This window comes from Phialemonium atrogriseum (genome assembly GCF_030411735.1).
Source record: "Phialemonium atrogriseum strain 8032-3 unplaced genomic scaffold QBC33scaffold_9, whole genome shotgun sequence".
In the NCBI taxonomy this organism is placed as follows: Eukaryota; Fungi; Ascomycota; class Sordariomycetes; order Cephalothecales; family Cephalothecaceae; genus Phialemonium; species Phialemonium atrogriseum.
The window spans coordinates 912807-933525 of record NW_026848146.1 but is presented as its reverse complement, the minus strand read 5'-3'; the positions used below and the strand labels follow the sequence as shown (position 1 = coordinate 933525).

The following is a 20719-nucleotide window of genomic DNA, read 5'->3' as shown; positions in this document are numbered from 1 at the left end:
GAGTCCATGTATAGCAACGCCAGCGATGCCACAAAAAAAAAGATATGGAAATGCTCTCCGGGGCACACAAACTTTGCGCCAATGATGCCAGCGTGTGATTTCATCCTCCGTTGTCGAGTGTTCCGCTCAGATATCTATCCTCCAGCCCATATGTTGCCTTGAATCCCTGCCCAAGATACCCAGTGAGACTCCTCCCAGTGTTTGCAAAAAAATCCAGCGGTCTACTGCAGGCTAAACGCAACGCTACCCGTGGTCCCTACCGTACGCCTATAATACCCCTGTCATGTACGTAAAATAAAATTTCAGCATCCAAAAAACACCCAAAGATTCCCCTCCCAAAAACACCACCCCATCTAGAAGATTCGTCCCTCACATCGTGCCCCAATCACATCACCACGCAAGCCGCGGTCCTCGCCCTCCTCCTGCCCGTGGACCCCGCGCCACCGCCGCCGCCGGCGCCGCCCTCCTCCTCGTCGGCGTGCACCAGCTGCGCCTCCCTCGCCCTCCTGCGCCGGCGCCTCCCGCCAGCGCCCACGACACCGGCCTCCTCGCTGGCCTGCATGTAGTCGCCCCACTTGCGCTCCAGCCGGCTCGCGGCCGCGAGGTCGCCGCGGAGAACCCGCTTGGTGTGCTCGTCGACCGTCATCTGCCAGCCGTAGAAGCACTTGAGCCCGATGATCTCGACCGGGTAGGCGGGGGTTGTGGTGGTGGTGGTCCGCCTGGCGGGGGACTGGCCGTCCTCGGTCGGCTGCGAGGCGGCGGCGGCGGGGAGCTTGACCTCGGCGTTGCGGCTCAGGACCTCGCGGATGCCCGTCCACGTGACGTTGTTGCAGTCGTAGACGACCAGGCTCAGCCCGACCTGGGGCCGCAGCCGCTTCTGGTTGGAGGCGGCGGTCTGGCTGCTGCCGGCCCGGCCGCGCACCATGGCGGCTGCCTCGGCCAGGACCAGGTCGCTGATGCGCGTGTTGTCCATGTCGACGCTGCGCAGGCGCGTGCAGTTGCGGATCACGGGGAGCATGCCCGTGTCGCCAAAGTTCTCGCAGTAGCTGATGCCGAGGTGCTCGAGGTTCGGCGCGCAGGGCGCCTTGGCCAGGTGCTCTGAGAGGATGCTGTTGGTCAGCTCGGCGAGGTCCTCGAGCTCGAGGTGGGTCAGCCGCGGGGTCGTGGCGAGGATGGGCTCGAGGGCCGCATCGGTGAGGCTGGTCACGCCGCTGAGCTGCAGGCCCTCCAGATCCGGCACGAAGTGGCCCAGGGCTTTGACGCCCTGGGTGGTCAGCCGGCTGCAGCGTGACAGGTCGAGATGCCGGAGCTTCCTCGGGGGCACAATCGGGCGGTCCGTCAAGACGTCCATCTCCGGGTTGGTCCCGTAGAGCATGGCTCGGAGTGCCAAGTCAGTGAGGTCCTCGCATCCGGCGAGGACGAGGCGCTCGAGGTTGTTCGTCCTGAAGATGGCCTCGGCAACCTCGAGGTTATCGAAGCCCCTGATCTCGCCAGCACGGAGATCTTTCAGCTTGTGGCAGCCCACAACAATCGACTTGATGCCCCTTGCATCCATATGCTTGCACCATGAGGCGTTGAAAATCTCCAGTTGAAGGCACGAGCGTGCGATGATCTTACAAGTCGTATTGGTGACGGCTGTCAGCCCCTTCAGATTGAGATAGGCAAGCTTCGTGTTGCTCTTGAGCAGGCTGTGGAGCGTGGCCTTTTGGAGATTCCGACATCCCTCGAGGGTCGCATGCATCAGGTTCTTACAGGCCTTGGCAACGACCTCGGCACGCTTGTAATGCTCGACTTGCACGCAGCCGCGCAGGTTGAGATCTTTCACAAAGGGGCCGGCGGCGACGATGATCTTTGCCAATGACTCGGCGGGTATGTCCTTGTAGAATTCGGAAGCGTCGAAGCAGGTCCAAAGCTGCCCGTCGAAACACGTTTTGTAGAAATCCCTGCTCACGCGCGACACACGCACGAGCTCCTTGGGTTGGAGGAAGGAGAACACATGGATCTTGATCTCGTGCGGCATCTTGGCCCATATTTTGAACGCGGGCTTCTTTGGCCGGACGCCTGCAGCAATTGTGCGGCGGGCGTTGGCGGGGGATTCGCTTTTGCTCAGGGCCAGAACACTCTCGATTCCCTCCAGGCCCGACGACTCGATACTCGGGCTCCCGGGGATGGACGTCTGAGCGCTCGAGTAGCCGTCTGTGGAAGGGTGCGAGAACAAGGAACTCGGGCTGGGCTGGCCGAAGGGCGAAGAGCTCGAAGCGAGACTTATACAAGAGAAGCTCGACGGTAGCTTTGAGGGACTGCTGACGGCCCTCGAGCGACCTAATTGGGCGAGTGAGGGCGACGACGACATACGTTGAAGGCCGCGGAGCAGCCTTTGGCGGCCTTTCATCTTCGGCTGCTGCACCTCCATCACCTCGTCCTGCTCGTCGGGAGAAGTGGGGTTCGGGGTTACCGTCCTGGGCGTGTCGCCCATCTCGAGTTCGGCCATGTTTCGGGCGACTCGATTGGAACCTGACTGACGAACTGAGAGGCCGGGGAGATGACAATGAAGGGAATTAAAAAAAACAAAAAAAGAACTGAGGGATTTCTGGAGGGGGAGAGTACTGTCTACCTCAACCCCTAAGTTGCCGGTGTGGACGCCCAAGGTGAGCCGGGTGGCGTTATCGTTGAATTCGCACTATCGATAGGAGGATTGGGGAGGGGGGGAAGTGGGGTGGTCAAAAGGCCATGCGAGAATCAAGGACAAAGCACTAGAACGGCCCCGCTTCTCCTCTCTGGAACAACCATCAGGCCTGCTGGTTTTGTGGATGTATTCCGGTACCTGACTTGCTAATGGGGTAGCCTGTGGGATCAGCGGGTGTTGAGAAGGGGACGGTGTTGACCAGAGCGGGGTGGGGGCGGCTTTTCGGTTCTTCGTTTCCTGATTCTTGCACTCGACTCGCGAGGTGTTGACAAAGGTCTGCTGCGCCTCGACCTGATTCAGGCTCAGAACACACAACACACAGTGGTTTATCAAGAAGTTGCACGTGGATACGAACCAGATCCAGGGGAAGCTCACAAAGGCGACCGACAGAGTGAGACTCGAGCATAGGAGGAGAGAGAGCGAGAGATGGGCGCACCGTTCCTTCTTTATTGTGCAATGGACCCTTCAATTCAGCTCTCAGAGAAACTTGCAATACCTTCTCGTGTTATGCACGCAGTATGTACAGGGCCAACCGCTTGCAACCCACTCCTCCACACCATTTTCCATTTTTCTTACGCTTCTTTCCTTTATCGGACATGGAGGGGGGGCCCGGCAGACACAGTACAAAGTAGAACCACTGTGGTGGGCTATCATCAGCTTCTGCATATGATCAGCCGTCGTGGCACCGTCCACCCCCAAGTGCCCGTTCATGACTGCCAACTAGTCGTCTCATTGGTTGACAAGGCTATTCAAGGGCCCTACGACCTAGTGCTGCCCCTCGTCATCCCGGTCTCTGCATGACGAGATAGAAAGCGAGAGACACCACTGCTACTGCCTTGATGTATGTATAACGTCCGGGTACTACCTAGGTATTCATCCCACATTTCTTTGTCTTGGTCTGCCACATGGCTAACCGGCTTCTCGGACTCGGTGACAAAAAGACGCAATGTGTATTCTGTACTAGAGGTATGAATGGTGCTTCGGTTGGTAGGTTGGGCCCTAGCTTATATCTCCACCAGTAGTAGGGCTTTTTGTTGTCCGGCAGCCGGACCCGAAAGCCGTTATCCAGTCCCCGCCGGGCCTCTAGGATGTCGGTTCCGGCGGCCAAAACCGAGCGCAACCCGGAGTCCTAAGGGCCGAATAAAGGTGATCTGTGGCGTCTCAAGAACAGCTAATTCTTTTTAAACCTTCGTATACATGAGCCTTCACACATACAGAACCAACACCGCATATTGAAAGGTCAAGTGGTAGCGGCAAGCCAGGGTTATTTCGAGACAAATCATGTCAGCAGACGCCTATAAAACGGTCATATGCAACCTTTTTCAACCCTTGGGCGTGGGGTTTCCGCAGTGCTGAGTGAATCAGTGGACTTCTGGTGTATGTATCCCTAAGCTAGACACGCATGTCATGCCTTGTGTATTGAATGTTGAATATTGAATATTGAATGGATTATCATGTGCGAACCTGCGAAGTGGGCAGCTACACCATGCATGCTATCTATGGATCAGTGACAAGCCCGACTGAGTGGAAGCGCGAAAAAAGGGGGGACATAAATGACATTTATTCATTACGTGACTTTCTTCGAGAGCCTCGATGCTCACCAGAGGGATTCCTGCCCTGTTGTAAGGGATCCACTTGGTGATGCCGATTAAGGTAGTGATTATTGATTCTTGTTTATAAGAGTCTCGCCGACCAGGTATTAACCTACTTCGTGAAGGCGGTGGATATTAATAGTCATCCGGCCATTGGACACTAGGTAGGGTTTAACGTATTCTTTCCCTCCATGCCCCGCGGCACCCGCCACTGCGTAGCATGCATTCTTAAAGGAAGAATTCGCACAGAACAACCCAGCTTGATGATTGGAGCTTCTCTCGTCTGTTTATACCTTTAGCATAGGTATTGGTCTTCATCTTTACGATCAGCTGTGCTGTTACTTCTCAACTTGGTGGGCCACTTGCTGGCCCGGGACGCTACACTACCTACGCCACTTAGGCCGAAACATCCACATGTTTGGGAGAGGAAAATTGACGCCGTCAAGATTTCAAGACCAGAGGGACAGATCAACAGATCACGCACACTTACGCATACGGATTACATCCAGCCACTGCTGCTGATCGAATCTGACGGTCCAGCCACTGGCCGGCCATCACGTGTAAATGTCCCTTTGCGGCTCCTAGCACAGCTTTGAATTGGGGTCTCGCGAGATCCGATACTCCAAGACTCTGCCGCCGCCGCATCATAACACCGGTATTGGTCCCCACACGTGGACCCCGCCCGTTCCGAGAAGTTATTCGCCCTACCCTGAACGCCTCCCGCCCACCTTCGTTCTTGTCCTCCGCCAAACAGACCTAGCCATCCTCTCCCCCGAAATTATGCTCCATACATATGGTGCAGACTTGGACAATGGTGAGCTGCTCATCCGGCCGTGCATTCACTTTCCTGGTACTTCTCCTCCTCGCATGTAGCAGGCGCTGATGTCTCCCGTCTTCCCACCCTAGGCGCCGACATACAGAACGATGGGGAGGAGCGCGGCCGGAGCAAACTCGCGCCGCCGCTACAGCTACCGAAGAACCGGAGCACTGGAAACCTGGCGCTAGCGACGAGAGACAGCCCCGAGAAAGCCCGAATCCGCTTCTCCTTCGACGCTGGCACGGCAGCAGCTGAATATGATGCCATCACAAGGTGCGATCTGCGTTGCCCCCGGATTATTTGATTGTGGCGCCCGCGAGCCGGCCGCTACTTCCCGAGCAGCGCTGACTCTGCTGATGTGAGCATCTAGGTCCCCTATTACGACGGACCATAACCATGGCCTGGGGTTGTCTGGCCTCGGACGGATCCGACAACACCCATCTCGGACGCCCACGATCCCATCCCAGCCCGCAAGCCGAAGCCCTTCATTGGGCCCTACCCGCTCAGCCTCGCTGACCATGATGATCGACCACCGCAGCCATACCATGCCCGTGTCTCCGGGTCCTGCTTCCCCGGTCTTCACCGAGGACCTATCGAGATTCCCCTCCGAGTCCCTACACTCGTTCTCTTTTGCGCACCAATCCGAAGAGTTGATCCACAACAGGCAGAATCTGCTGAAACGATCGATAGAGTTCATGAAGGACCGCCTGGGGTGGTCGGCCGGCCAGGACGTCGCCATGGCAAGTGCACAGGCGCGGGCCACAGGGGACCTCGAGATGCAAGGCGTGCTCGACCTGCTAGCTAGAGCCCAGATCGTCGGGGCAGGGACCCTTCCGAATCCGACCGCCAGCAATCTCCAAGGCTCTCTGACCGGCTCTCTGACCGGTCCGCCAGATATGTCGGGCGAAAATGTGTTTGAGAAGGAGTTCATTCCCAGGACCGCGAGCCCAGAGTTGGTAGACGACGAACATTTGGTCTTGCCACCGGTTGCCAAGCGCGTGGCTTTCCCGGGGAGTATGGACACCTCGCAATCCGACGCAAGCGCTCAACAACACTCCCTCTCGCTCCCAAGAGCCGTTCTCGACGCATCGAGTACCACGGCGGCACAGGCATCTCCGCCGTCGCGGAGGCCCACCAACCTCAAGCGGACACTGACGGATACCGGACATGTATCCATGCAGAAAAAGCTCATAGACACAATGGCAAAGCCGTTCCTCGAAGGGGGCTCAATTCAACCACAAGTTGCTCCCACGACCTCCACGCAGTCCTTCTCATCTTCCTTCAACCCCCCGAGCACATTGTCCTCTGCCGTTCTCGGCCACTCGGCAAGGTGGGTGCCGGCAGCACAAGCGATATTCACTACCAAGGCCAAGCCCCCTTACACGATTCTGGCTGCAAATGATCTTGCCTGCCTGGTGTTCGGAGTCACCAAGGCCGAAGTCCGGAAGATGGGAATAATGGAGGTCGTCCAAGAAGAGAGGAGAGCCTGGCTGGAAAGGAAACTTCAAGGGGGGCATTCCGAAGACGCCGGCGACGGGTCAGAAAGCGAGATCGCGCAGCCGACACCTGTCGTCCAAGCGTCAAAACTGCTGGGGGCACGCGCTGGTGGGATTACCTCCAAGTTGTTAAGCAAGCCGAACTCGCGGTCCGTCACTCCAAACAGTGCCCCGGCGGAGAGGCGTGCTGCGACTGTTCACAGCGGAGATGCCAAGTCGCCGAAGACGTCACATCACAACAATAAAAAGTCGAGGGGCGTGCTGTTGTGCGGGGATGTGGTGCCGATCCGGAAGCGCAACGGCGCGACGGGATCTGCGAGCCTATGGGTGAAGGAGAAGCGGTTTGGGCTGATATGGGTCTTGGAGGAGATCCATGAGGATATTGCCTTCCTGACCCTCGACGATGAGGGCCTGGTCACGAAGGTCTCGGGCGCGTTGGGGCCGATCTGGGGCGACGAAAACATGCAGCCCGGCATCGATATCGGGAGGCTTGTGCCACGCATTCCTCGCCAGGGGATAGATTCCCGGTTTGGCGAGATCGACTACGCCCAAGTTTCCAGGAAAAAGTATTTCACCTGCCGCAACTGCGGTCGGATATCGATACCGGCCACCGTCGAGCAGGTCAGGGGGCAGACGGAACTGAGAGTGTCTAGCTTCCCGCATATCGCCGGCATTGTCGTCGTCAATACCAGGAGCCTGACGATCAAGAGCTCCAACTCTGTATTTTGTGGGGCGCTGTTCGGGTACGAGAATCCTGACGGGTTGTCGATTAATCGTCTCATCCCGAATTTCGACAAGGTTCTCCACATATTGACCGAAGAGGAGGGCGTGAACCTTAGCGAGGGAATTGTGATACCTGAGCATAGTTTTAGGAAAGCTTCGGCATTCCTTGCGCTTAAAGAGGGCGTTGCTGACGCCACCACGAGTTTCCTTCGACCAGAAGGACTTCCGGCTAGGCACCGGGACGGGTCAGAGCTTAAGATTGACGTGCAGATGAGAGTGGTGCACAGCGAGAAGCAACTCGTGCTGCAAGAAGAGTCGACAGCGGAGGCGAGCGAAGGCGAATCGCACACTGCGGAGGACGGTGATACTTTTACCCTGGCCACGTCAGAGATGGTTTATGCCCTCTGGATTACATATTCGAGGCACTTGCACGCCACCAGAAACAACCTAGGAGCAGCATCTCCCCTCCTCTCCGGCACTGGCACTCCCCTGCATCAGCCTTCCCCAGGACAGACCACAGCCGGCACGCCGCAGGAGATAAGCTCTGATTCCGAAGAGAACAGAAAGGAGCCGTCAACGGCCTCCATGTTGACCAAGCAGCTGAAGGAGGCCGCTCTTACGGCAGCGGCGAGAATCACGGGCTCCCAGAAGCCCCAGGCGGTGGGAAATGCACAGCCTGTTCCAGGCACGACTACGGTTGAGTCACCGCCGCCGCCGAAGAAAACCATTGACGACTTTGTTATTCTCGAGGAGATGGGCCAAGGCGCTTATGGCCAGGTTAAGCTCGCCCGCTATAAAAACAGCGCGAAGAGGTGCGTCCTGAAATACGTCACAAAGAAGCGCATTCTCGTGGATACCTGGACCAGGGACAGGAAGCTGGGGACTGTCCCCCTCGAGATCCATGTGCTGGACTACCTCAGGAGAGACGGGCTGCGACATCCCAATATCGTGGAGATGGAGGACTTCTTTGAGGACGACACCAACTACTATGTGGAGATGGTCCCCCATGGCCTACCAGGCATGGACCTCTTCGACTACATCGAGCTCCGCACCAATATGGAGGAGCAGGAATGCCGCAGCATCTTCGTCCAGGTGGCTCGGGCCATCCACCATCTCCACACTAAAGCCCACGTGGTCCACCGCGACATCAAGGACGAGAACGTCATATTAGACGGAGACGGCAACATCAAGCTGATCGACTTTGGAAGCGCCGCATACCTCAAGAGCGGGCCGTTCGACGTCTTCGTAGGCACCATTGGTAAGCGACTCTCCCCTCATTTTGCTCTGCCTAGGGATCGTAGGTGCTAACTGTGGCTTTTTTCAGATTACGCTGCCCCAGAAGTCCTGGCGGGTAGACCGTACGGTGGCAAGGAGCAGGACGTGTGGGCACTCGGCATCCTGCTCTACACCATCATCTACAAGGAGAACCCCTTCTATAGCATAGACGAGATCATGGACCGAGACCTGCGGGTCCCGTACACGATCAGCGACGAGAGCATCGATCTGATCCGGTGCATGCTGAACCGCGACATATCGCAGCGGTACAATATCGACCAGGTCTTGGCACACCCGTGGTGCGAGGTGGACTGACCAAAGCTTGCGTGGCGAGATACATGCGAGCGCGCAGCCTTTGGTGTTCCAAAGGGTGATTCCGAGGACCGCACCTCCCCCCCACCCATGGCACACCCACGCTGGAACCGCAAATGTGTTTGATGATAGATGATGCCCCCGAAATGATTATGCAAGGTCCTGAGAGGTGGACTCATGGGGCCCATGCCGTGGATGAGACGATAGATGAATTGACGCCCAGTCCGACCGGGCGGGTACCTGAGCACGCCGGACCTAGGCTTACCTGCAGATCTGCTTTATGGTTTTCAATGGGATCCATTGACATTCCCACAGCTAGCGAGTCAATATTTGGCCGTGGGGCATTGCGAGCGAGGCAACAGAACGAGCCTAGCGGCATTTATTCCCCTTCCCGATTTTGGTACGGGGCGTTAGTCAGGATGATGAATTTTTTTGGGAATCCCCGAGAGGCGATGGTAGTAGCCCTCGGACATTGTCGAGAGGAAGGATATATTGGAGGGGAACTGCGTTGGGGTGGCCCAATTGGGACAGGATGGGCGAGGAAGGGCGTGATCAGCAACCATGGAGTTCGGATAGATCGGGTTGATACCAGGACCAAGTGGCCGTCCCATCGGTTACTGACTAGCTAGCTAGCAGTTGGTAGTTGTGACCGTGCCGAAGCGCTTTGTTTAGCCAATGCAGATACAGCTAAACCATATCTCAAGCCACGCCTAAATGGTCTTGTCCACATGTATGCTGTGCAGTTTATATGCTGATCATTTATCGCTCCCGAAGACTGCTCCGTTTAGGGGCAGGTTTCAAGCCCGGTCTTCGGAATACGCTAATGCCCAAAAACACAGCCGAAGAACGAACCCTGACGATACATTCGGCCAAGATAGTAAAAACCCCTCCCCCTCGGGAGATCTACACCACAGACCCAACACCCTCCCACCTCACCCCCTCCCCCTCCCCCTCCCCTTTCCCATAGGCAACATCCCAAAGACCTCATCAGCAACCGACCCCGACTCGGACCCCCCGGGCCCAACCTCGCCAAACAGAAAAGCATTGCGCTCGCGGCTCGCGTCAGCACTGCCGGGCGCCCTCCTCCTCCTCCTCCCCCCACTATTGGGCGTGGCGGCGCCGTCGGCGGGGAGGGGCAGGCGGGCGGAGGAGGGTCGCAAGGGCGACGACGACGAGGAGGCGGTGGTAGAAGTGGGATTGGACGTCGACGGGAAGGGGCTGGCGGCTTCGGGCTCGAGCATCCACGAGAAGGAGGACTGCGCGATGGTCGAGCGGCTCGGGGTGGGGCCCGGGGCGGGGCGGGGCGGCTTTTCAGGGGGTGGAGGGCCGGGCCGGTTGGTGGTGGTGGTGGTGACGGGTTCGGTGCTTGGTTTTGGGGCTGGTTGCGGCGCGGGGAGGTCGGTGTCCATGCGGTCTACGTCTTCCGCGGAAAGTTCTGGCGGTCTTGGCGTCGGTGAGGGGAGGCGGGGCGAGGGATCCGTATCTCCCCCGGGGGCCGTGGGCGGGTGGGGAGGCCCGTCGTACCGGCCGGAGAAGTCGGGGGATGCGAGGGCGGACCGCACGCTCTCTGCCGCGGACGAGGTCATCACGACGGGCGTCGTGTCGAGCGCGACCGTGGGCGACCTTCTCCTCTCTGCTCGCGGGGAGAGGGAGAGCGTGCCGATCGCGGGGAGCTCGTCTCCGGGGAGGGCCAGGGAGGGGTCCTGGAGGCGGAGCTTGACGAATTGTATCTTGGTGGCGGCCGCCTCGATCATCTCGACGTACCTGTCCCTGTCTCCGTCGAGCTTGGAAGCCGCCATTGTCTCTAGATCTGTCAGGGTTTCGCCTAGCATCGCCGCGAGTTGGCGATTCCTCCGCTCCAGGACCGCGACCGCGGCCGGCATTGGGCCGTCGTCGGCCGGGGAGCCTCGCCCCGGTCTTGCCAGGTTCCGAGGGTCGTTGAATCCCTGCATGTTACGCCGGATTTCGCCCATCGCGTCTCGGACTGCTTGGTTGATTCCCAGTTTCTCCCCTCGCTCAATGACGCCCTTGGCCGCTCCTTGGAAGATGGCTTCAACGCCACCCGGGTGTTGAAGTAGCCTCGCAGGGTTCGATAGCGGCGACTTTGCGCCGAGCGTTCGGCTCCTCAAGGTGAAGCCCTGGAAGGTCGGCGTCGAAGGACGCGAGCTGGGCGACGGTAATGTGGCGGGGGTCTTGCCGGTATATTTTAAAATTAGTGTTGAGCCGCCAGCGGCGTTCAGATGGTCTCTTAGATAGAGGGCGTCGTCTACGAAAGTATGGGGTCCATGAGGTTGCGAGGGTGAGGGGTATTTCAGAAGCAACTGTAATGCGACCGAGTAGTCTGCTTCCAGTACTGTTGTTGCGCACGTTAGTTCATAAACGGAGTCCGTCCCGGGCTCTTCAAAGGTTGACTTACAGGTCCACCGAATCCGAATAAGCATCGCCACACAAATCAAATCTATGAGGCTCAGTGAAGGATCAAACGCAAAGAGGGTGTCCCAAAGAACCAGAAGTTGTTCGAATGGAAATTCCCGACCAAATAGGAGACGGATCCATCGTCTTCGCCCTGTCAGTTGGACGCTGCACATGAGCCTCGCGGTCGGCTGCACTCACATCAGGAATATTTGAGGTAGGACTTCAATATTCTTCAGGTGGTTTGCAAGCTCTGGGTCGAGCTTCATTAAGACCACCTCATGAATGTGTTGGCTCTTTTCGACGATAATGTTCTGCTCACTTGCATGACTGCCACTTGCGCGGCCCACGTCGTAGAACGTGCCGGCGCGGTCCATGATTTTCGAGAACAGGGCAAAGGCATCATGCTCGACGAAGTACGAGTCCAGCATCTCGACCATCGACGGGTCGACCACACCATCCGAAGGGGCGGCATCGCGGTCGATCGCATCTTGATCCACAACGAAAACGAGCGGGGCCAGTAGCTCGTGCATGCCTTGGCGGTAGCCGCCGGCGCTTGGATTGAGCTTGCAGTAGATAAACAAGATGTCTAGTATCATCTCCTGAATCTTCTCTTGGTGGTAGAAGGGGTCATCTGGGAGCCGCTGGACATCCTGGAGTATCTCTCCGCGGAGGAGCTCATCTCGGCGAACGGCATCCCACGGAGAGTCGGGTACGTCTGCCAATGGGTCGAGAGAAAGGTCGGAAAGCTTTTCAGGATGCTTGATGTACTTCAAGTACTGATCACGGAGCGAACTGTAGTTGTTTCTTGCTTCTAGCAAGATATGTGACCAGTCGGACTGCGCCGAGTCTTGGAAAAGCAAAAACGTCTTCCAGCACACAGATCGGCAGCCGGAAAGGCAAGGACTTTCAAGGCCATTAAACTTGATTGCCCGCTGAAGGCTGACAAAGCTAGAGCTGTGCTTCAAGGTCTCTTCCCATCTCGATCTAGGAGACAGTCAGCAGGGCGATGCAGGGAGAGGATGCTGGGATGTTAAGCACGGGGTCACACTTTGTTTCGGACAGTGGCCTCATCGTTGCATGTTGTGTACGTGAGATGAGCGAAGATCAGTCTTCCATGACATAGATCAGAAATTTCGGGGGCTTCAAAACCGAGGTATCTAACGCCCTTATAAGACTCCGAGTTGATGTTGAACGGCGCGAGGTGGATCCAGCTGGGTGGATGCGAGATCCCGGCCGGATGGTGGGGCAATCACACTAACGGGGCAACCCGGCAGGGGTCAATGGCCAAAACATCACACTGACGTCTGCTCACATAAAACCATGTGCAGGACTGCAGCTGAGGCTGAAAGTGCTCGCGCCAACCATTCATTTGCCTCCAGCTCGTTCAGCCTCGAACAGGTTGGACTGCGACTCAACTGAGACGCAGGACTATTTCTCTTCTTTGCGTTCATGACTCATAACTCATAACGGACGAGAATTCGCCCCCCTGGTGCAATCCAATGCTATTTACCTGGTCGGCAGTACTTGAGTTTGAGGTCGGGTTTGACTAACTTCTTGATATTCTCGCCGAGTCGCGTCTGACGGGTTAGACGACGTCGCAAGCCCACGTTACTGTCTCGAGTGTGACTTACTGATTCCGAGGGCTCCGTTCCCGAGGTCACCATGTCGGCAGACCTCTTTGCCGCCTTCAACAGCTCGTTCCAATCGCCAGCCCAACAGCAATCACCGCAAACCATCAGCGCTGGCTCCCAAGCTTCAGGGTCAAAGGGCGACCCTTTTCCCACCTTGACTCCGAGCGCAGCCCAGAGCCAACAGCAGCAAAACCTGCAGTCTACGCAATGGAAGCCATATCATTCTCAGCAACCAGACCAGAAGCCCCAGCCATGGTTCATGTCGCAGCCACAAACGGCACCAGTCATTTTGGAAACCTCGAGCGACCTGGCAGGATCTTCTTCGGTCTCTAATGCAAAGGAGGACGATGACGATGGATGGGGCGACTTTGAGGATGCCCTTCAAAGCACTAGTACCGCAACTATTCCGCCGGGACCAGCGAGTGCTCTAGGCTCGCCCCCTGCTCAGCCCAATGTTCTGGCGCAGGTACCGTTTCGGACTAGAATGGTACGCGCTTCTACTATAGACCTCATGACGAACAGCTTGGTCCCAATTGGGGGCCCGGCACCAAAATCAGCAGCTCCTCGGGACAGGCCATTCGGGGAAGCCCCTGAGAAGCCGCAGGTGCCTAGACCAAAGAGCTCAGACCCAAATGTGCTGTTTGATGCCGACGACTTCGACGGAGAGCCGCTAGAAGATGACGATGAGTTCGGAGACTTCGAGACCGTGCCGCCTCCAGTGCCGATTAATGTTCCAACTGAACAGCCAGTAGTAGATCTCCTGTCGACCGACTTTACTCCGCAGCGCACCGAGACACGGAAACCTCCTCCCAGCCAGCTCCTGTCGACCTTTACGCCTATTGAGGGTCTATCGCCGTACCCAACGGCCCCAAGATCTCCATCCTTTCAGGCCCGTAATCCATTTCCCAGCTTAGGCGTTACGACCCCTAAGGCTGCCGAATTCTCAGCAGGGGAAAAGCCCCCGTCGTCCTCTCCCGTGACGGCTTGGCCGTCGCCCTCTCCAGTGACGGCTTGGCCGTCGTTTGACGAGGACGACGGCAGTGGAGGGCCTGGTCAGACCAACGGGGCTGAGGACTGGGGGACTTTCCAGGACCTCCCGTCCAAACCTGCGGAGCCCAGGACAACCAACAAATCCGCAACATCGGCCCAGACCTCAAAGGATGCAAAGCCCGCTTCAGACTGGGACTGGGATGCATGGGACGGGGATGCAACACATTCCGGCAAACAACCAACGCCAGCAGAAACCCCAGCCAAACCCGAGGCGGGACCACCTCCAGTCAATGTCCCGCCCCCGTCCATTCTGCTCTCGCTCTTCCCGCAGCTCCTCGGATCCGCCACCACATACCTCTTCAAGCCAACAAGCGGCCAGCCGGGCCCGATCAAGGATCGGGTCCTCTCCGACCCGGCGACGGTCCGCTTCCTCCGCGGCTACCTCGCGCTGGCCGCCGTGGCGGGCCGCATCGTGGCGGGCCGCAAGCTGCGGTGGCAGCGCGACAAGTTCCTGTCGCAGGGCATGGCCATCTCGGCGGCGGCGGGCGGCAAGCGCGGCATGAAGCTCTCGGGCGTCGACAGGTCGCAGGCCAGCCACGAGGATCGCGAGGCGGCCGACGTGGCGGCGGCATGGGGGCCCATCGTCGGCCGTCTGCGCTCGGCGGTGGCGGCGGCGAACTTGGCGTTGGGGCCCGGCGAGCCGCGCCTGGGGGCGATACCCGAGTTGGCGGACGGTCTAGTCGTCCGGACCGCTAAGGGGGCGCTGACGGCACCCAAGCCGTGTGTCATCTGCGGGCTGAAGAGGGGTGAGAGGGTCGTCAAGGTGGATTTTGAGGTCGAGGATAGCTTTGGGGAGTGGTGGGTCGAGTTCTGGGGGCATAGATCGTGTAGGAATTTCTGGTTGGAGCATGAGGTCCAGCTACGGCAGCGATGAATGCCAGCTGGTTGACTGGTGTACTTGCACGTCAAGGGGATGGAGTAACAGGGCGTGCCGCAATGTTGGAAAGCTACGATTTAGAACTGGCGTCTGGCTTATACCGTTATACGTATACACAAACTCAGGGTTTACCCCTAGATCCATCCACACCCTTGAGCATAAAAGGGGTACCTTGATGAGTGACAATGGGCTGCCAGCACAACACAAAGACCTGAGGAATGAACTCTCCTGCTTTTCCAAGCATCATTCAACTAAACCTATATCCGAGCTCTACAGAGGGTTAGGGCTCCTGTGATATCAGGGGGCAGTGGTCATCTGAGCTTTTGGTGACGTGATCGGGCACGTGAGGAGAACAGATGGGGAATGTTTGGAAGTTTGCCATCCATGTCGTGTATCTCAGATCAGGAGCCGCGATCGCGGCGAAGGTGTGACGGAGTAAGACGGTCCCCAAATACGTCAGCAGCGGGTGCCACCAGGGCCTGTTTCAGCCACTGCCTACGTATGTTCTTGTGCTGATGCGAGCCGGATTGGAGCGGTCTTAGTGCTCCTCCTTATCAGCCGACCCTGTTGGCCCCACTTTGGCGTGGAAGAGAGCTAGGTAACCTCCTATAAGATCGATGGTTGCACTAGGAAGGAGGAGAGAGACAAGGGAAGTCCCAAGCTTTCGCCTCCTCTTCTTGATCGGGCCTCTAGACACCTCACAGGGCAACAGTGCTGTTATGTACATACCTAGCTGCCACCTATGGCAGGTCCAAGGTCCGGATAATCAGATGGAGATACCCGACCTTATCTGCCTTGCAGGGGCCACTTGTGTTGGGTACCTGCATTGTAATTATTAGATCCTCCCTAGGAAGGAGGGTGGACTCAGGACTGGCTGGTCACCGATACAGGTCAGCGGTGAGGTCAGGTCCTAGTCTGACTCTATCTTACTTTGTACGTCACTGTTATATAGAGGTCAAGTAAGTAGTCGCCAGCATGAAGCATGGCTGTGGAAACCAGAAATGACGTACCTAATACAAGCACAAGCCAGTTCTGCCGTGATCAAGTCACTTCCAGATTCAAGTTACAACCACCGGAGTTCTGCATGCCGTTTCCGTATGTAGTGTTGGCCTGGCCTGGGCATTGTATTTATGTGTACCGTGGTACGGAGTACAGATCGACCCCGGACCAAATGATCCCAGTCAGGCGTGCAGGAACACTAATATAGAAAGGTACCTTGATACCTATATGACCATGCATTCCACATAGAGGTTAATTGTATATGTACAGACCAGTGGGTCGCCCCTTGCTTCCCCACCTACGGAATACCTCGCTGAAGCTTAACCAGGAGACCCCGCCTCCCGTCACAGGAGTTGATGAGCGGTTACCTACTTGCCCAGGACAGCTTCGAGTCACCCTGACCGTCTGTCTCTCTTAACAACAACAACAAACAACAAAGCAAATCTCTTTTGACTAACTCACGCCTATTGCTCATTGATTGATTCCATTTACTTTATATTGCAACATCTAGAGCCATATTCTGTTCCTTTTCAACTGCCAAGCCTCCCACACGGCTGTGCCTGCTGGGTTCCACTCCTTTGTCCCTTGTCTCTCAACACACAACGCGCCACCCTCTATCTCGAAGGGGTTCGCAACGATTTCTCTGTGTAACCAGCCAGACCCCTTTCAAACCAGACCTCGACCCTTTCGCCGATCTCAAACCTTCCCGAGAATTTCTCTGTCGAACCGTTCTGTTTCAAGGGCCCAGGGAGTCGGCCGCTTAACTTGAGCAGGACTCGGCTCCTAAAATCCCCTCTGAAGCCGTTCATGCCAGGTCTGTGTACCTTCTCCCATATTCATTTTTGCTCGTGACTCTTTGTGTTATTATTCAGTGTGTTCCAAATACAGCCCTGCAGTGCCCCAAGAATCCGTCCGTTGCCAGGCTGAGGATATCCACTAACCTGACCGTCTTCTAACAGGCTCGAAGAAGGACAAGAAGAATGGCAAAGAAGGTGGTGGAGTCGCTGCTGCAGTGACAAAGAATGTTGGCAGGTTCTCGTATGTTCTCACTGAGCGCCGAGCGTGACAAGTTGCTTGTTTTGCTGTCTCTGACGCCTTGTCAGCTATGGGAAGGAGAGCCCGGTCGGTTCTTCTGCAAGCCCCTCCCCTCCTGCGGTACAAACCCCCTCTTCAAACGGCAACCCCGGCGCATCACCACTGTTGAGTGCGATTTCTCCAACGAGTTTTGCGACAACGGGCACATCTCCGAGCAGGAAGGAATGGGCAAGGGGGCTTGTTCCTGCAGCCATGGCCGGGTCGCCTGGAAACCTGATAAGCCTGATGGGAGAGTCGCCGCCCACCCAGCCCTCTTCTTATGAGGATTCCAGGGCAATGCAATACGGGTGGTCCTCCCCGAGACCTTCTAATCACTACCAGCTGGCGTCAGCTTCCCCTCCAAGACCGGCCACACGCCCGCTGAGCTTCCAGATGGATGGCCACTACACTCCCCCCGACCTTCACGGAAATACAATAGCAGCAGCACCTGCCGCCCACAGAAACTCGATGCACTCATATCTTGCCCATGCCCGAGCCAGCCCGAATCCGCCACTGCCTCACCAACCCCAGGCGCACTTCTATGGACTGCCTGGCATCGATTTTGACCCCCAACCGCTATCTGGAATGAAGGCTGGAGAGAGGGGTTATCATTTCGGGTTCGACACTCTCCCGTCACCGTCTGCTGACCGCCTTCTTGGCAAGGATAACGTAGTCCTTTGTGGCTATGAGGGAGGACTGGAGGTGCATTCCGTTGGGAAGCGAGGAGCAGAGTATGTCGCTAGTCTGAAGGGACTGCGAGGAGGTGTCTACCATGCCAAAATCCTGCCGTGGACCTCGCCCGGATCGGACCTGTTCCCTCTAGTTGCCGTCGTTATCCATGGCCCCGCTGTCCCGTTGTCCTCTCTTGGGACGGCCAATGACGGCGACTATGATGCGGTCTCCGCTGACAGGTCCGATGCCATCACAAATACAGCCCCGGAAACGGGGACCAAAGATGGCACGGGCATCAAACCCTCCCCCGGTTTTATTGAGGCGTACCAAACATCGGTGGAAGTGTACTCCCTGAGGACGAGCGAGCTGGTCGAGGTTCTTCTTGAGGTGCCTAAGATACCCCTCAAGACACCGATAACGAGCCCTGTCTTTAAGGCCCCTTCGCCGACTGGAGCTCTCAACATCAAGGCCGACGATGGAAGCATTCTTGTATCTTCAGGAGTGACCGGCGAGTGCTGGCTGTACCGGCAGATGATCTTCTCGCGCGAAAACCGTGTGCAGTTTGTTTGCCTTGGCAAATTGTGGACCACTCTTCAGCATCCTCCCAAAGGAGATACGGCAGGGGAAGCTGATCGAGGACTGGTCCGGACCCAGCCTCGTCCGCGGCCGCAGAGCGCGATTCTCTCACTGAGGGGAAGATGGCTCTCTTACTGCCCGGCGACTCCTTCATCCCAGATTGCCCTAAGAGCATCAGTCCGAGTTCTGGCCTCTAGCAAGGCTCCTGGACTCTCGTCGATGACTCCGCCGCAGCTGCCTCCCATAAACTCCGAGGTTGATCTACCGATATCCGAGAGCGCCATGAACAAGATCATGCGCGATGCAACGCAGGAGCTGATCCAGGGCGCAAAATGGGTTGGCAAGCAAGGCTGGCAAGCTTGGAACAAATATTGGAATCCACCAGCCTCACAACCGTCGCGGTCTCCTCCGTTTGGTGCCCAGGGCTGGGGAGGTGCCTTCCACCAACGGCAAGAGCCTGTCCAGTTCCCTCCGACGCATGGGACTGTAACGCCGCCCGCCCCAAAGGACCCTGGGCTCATCTCTATCCTGGACATCGAGTCCCTAAGTACTTCGCCTTCGTTGCACCCGACCAGCACCTTCCTAGCTCCCTATGGCTGCAGCTTTCTCTCGCTTGCCCCCTCGGGGCTTTTGCTTTTCACTGCGAGCAGCAAAGGAGATGTGCAGACAGTGTGGGACCTCATGCGTATCCAGTACACCAAGGCATCGACACTCCAATCGCCCCCCTCGTCGTCCGCTAATGGCGGCTCCCGGGTCCGCCAGGTGGCACAATTCTCCCGCATGACGGTTGCTCGTATCGTCGACGTTGCGTGGACGAAGCCCAATGGTGAACGTGCTGCAATGGTCACCGAGAGAGGAACAGTTCATCTTCTGGATCTCCCGTCGGGTGCCTTCACCTGGCCTCCGCCAAGGCGGAGAACTCGACCGCAGGACGACCAGTCGGCCACTGCCGAAGGGGGCCATTCGGCCGTCTCCATCGCCTCAAATGCACTGAGCTCGGTTCGCGATGTAGCCAGACCACTCATGAACCGGCCGCGACGAAGCAGCTCTAATGTGCCACAGCAGACAAGCCCTAGCTTGGTGGATCATGCCAGCCATGGAGGGAAGGTGATTGCCGCGAGCATTAGTCATTCTCTCGGCAAGACAGGCACTGCAATCAGCCAGCTGCGGCACACTGGAGAGAACCGTGTCTCTCTTCCCGCCAGTACCATTTCTCCCGGTCCATCGTGCGTTGTCTGGATAACAACCAGGAAAGATCACCACCTGTTTGTCCTGGGCGGCGGCCTAGTCCGGACCTTCCCAACTAAGAGCCGGCGGATGTCCTTAGGAGGTGGTGCTAGGCAACGAGCGACTCGTTTGACACGATACAAGGATTTCAGGCTCCCTAATCTGCCAGATAGCGTCCTCGCTCCGTCAATCAAGAGATATCTCGACCCTGAAGAGTACTTGGACTTGACGGAGAAGGATCTAGATGCAGGCAATAACACGATGGTGCTTGATAATCGGTCGAGGCTACAACAAGCGGGCGACCCCAGTGCCGAGTCCTCGATCCCACAAGCCGAGATAGAATCAAACGCTCCCTACCAACCTTTCCACACGGATAGGCGAGTGGCGCTGTACGAGTACTGCGAAGATGACGGCCTAGGAGGGGACTTACCAGCTCTGTCGGCACTCTTTGCGACGGCAAGCCTGGAAGACAAGCCAACCGCGACGGGATCGCGACGGAAGCGGCAGCAGCAGCAGCAGCAGCAGCAGCAACAACATGAGCAACAGAAGCCGCGGCAGGAGGAGGCTGGGTCATCCAGTTCGCACGACGTCTGGGTATTTGGGCAGCCAGCCAATGCAGCAAAGCTAGATCTCGGCTTGCCGCTCACGGCCGAGGAATCATTCAACATTGCTTCGGACGAATCACGCGCTCTGCCGGCTTCAGCGATGGAGAGAGTCCTGCACCATTCTGGTGTAAATGACGACCAGATCGTCGTCACCACGCGCCGGAGAAGAGGGGCTGGGCGTTCGGCCGACCCCGACGACGACGGGTTTTTCGAGGACGACTGCGAGGTCCTCGACTTTGCCGATCAGCGAGTCTAAGTGAATTTTGGTCGTTCGTTCACGACGTCATTGCATGCAGTATGGAGTGTCAGCGTTTTCACATCATTGAAAGGGTCATGGTAGCTTTGATTTAACACGCACTACCCAGGGCAAGGAGTAAACGGGACTCGCTTTGTCGGTTTCGGAACGTCTTATTTACGCAATACCTTGAGGAGGTTGAATGGGGCGGCCCGCGCAGCATTGGCCTCCTCGAAGGACTGTTGGTTTGACTCATTCTACTCCACATGGAACCGATATCGTCTTGGTGGGTTACTTGGTTGGCTTAAGTATTGGACACACTTCGCATGCATGGCTAATAGTATGAATTACCCCTTTTCGCTCTCCGCGACATAGGCATACAATGGAATCTCGTAGACCCCGGAAGATCCTGTCCCATTAACTGTGTGATCCTTGCCCATTGACTGTAACTCTCTTA

General features: G+C 57.2%; 6 protein-coding genes across 6 annotated transcripts; 4 read left to right on the top strand and 2 right to left on the bottom strand.

The window, feature by feature from the left end:
• Positions 1 to 385: 385 nt before the first annotated feature.
• QBC33DRAFT_448937 (uncharacterized protein) lies at positions 386 to 2413 on the bottom strand (the record flags this gene model as incomplete). Its single annotated transcript, XM_060424497.1, has 1 exon — positions 386 to 2413. The coding sequence occupies one exon, from the start codon at positions 2411 to 2413 to the stop codon at positions 386 to 388; it is 2028 nt and encodes a 675-aa protein (XP_060284838.1).
• A 1163-nt stretch (positions 2414 to 3576) lies between these two features.
• On the top strand, positions 3577 to 4082 carry QBC33DRAFT_535605 (uncharacterized protein). Its single transcript, XM_060427638.1, has one exon. The coding sequence runs from the start codon at positions 3659 to 3661 to the stop codon at positions 3869 to 3871; it is 213 nt and encodes a 70-aa protein (XP_060284837.1). The 5' UTR covers positions 3577 to 3658; the 3' UTR covers positions 3872 to 4082.
• Positions 4083 to 5058: 976 nt separating this feature from the next.
• On the top strand, positions 5059 to 8904 carry QBC33DRAFT_558077 (Serine/threonine-protein kinase ppk6; the record flags this gene model as incomplete). Its single annotated transcript, XM_060429853.1, has 4 exons — positions 5059 to 5092; positions 5185 to 5368; positions 5466 to 8572; positions 8639 to 8904. The coding sequence occupies 4 exons, from the start codon at positions 5059 to 5061 to the stop codon at positions 8902 to 8904; spliced, it is 3591 nt and encodes a 1196-aa protein (XP_060284836.1).
• A 929-nt stretch (positions 8905 to 9833) lies between these two features.
• Positions 9834 to 12545, bottom strand: QBC33DRAFT_610495 (RabGAP/TBC; the record flags this gene model as incomplete). Its single annotated transcript, XM_060432416.1, has 4 exons — positions 12365 to 12545; positions 11515 to 12300; positions 11318 to 11460; positions 9834 to 11254 (listed from the first exon to the last, which is right to left on the bottom strand). Exons 1-4 carry the CDS (start codon positions 12385 to 12387, stop codon positions 9834 to 9836), a joined length of 2373 nt encoding a protein of 790 aa, XP_060284835.1. The 5' UTR covers positions 12388 to 12545.
• Positions 12546 to 12872: 327 nt separating this feature from the next.
• Positions 12873 to 15141, top strand: QBC33DRAFT_384911 (uncharacterized protein). Its single transcript, XM_060424094.1, has one exon. The coding sequence runs from the start codon at positions 12979 to 12981 to the stop codon at positions 14869 to 14871; it is 1893 nt and encodes a 630-aa protein (XP_060284834.1). The 5' UTR covers positions 12873 to 12978; the 3' UTR covers positions 14872 to 15141.
• Positions 15142 to 16978: 1837 nt separating this feature from the next.
• On the top strand, positions 16979 to 20283 carry QBC33DRAFT_577597 (uncharacterized protein; the record flags this gene model as incomplete). The annotated part of the gene is made up of 2 exons (XM_060430990.1): positions 16979 to 17028; positions 17079 to 20283. The coding sequence occupies 2 exons, from the start codon at positions 16979 to 16981 to the stop codon at positions 20281 to 20283; spliced, it is 3255 nt and encodes a 1084-aa protein (XP_060284833.1).
• Positions 20284 to 20719: the final 436 nt, after the last annotated feature.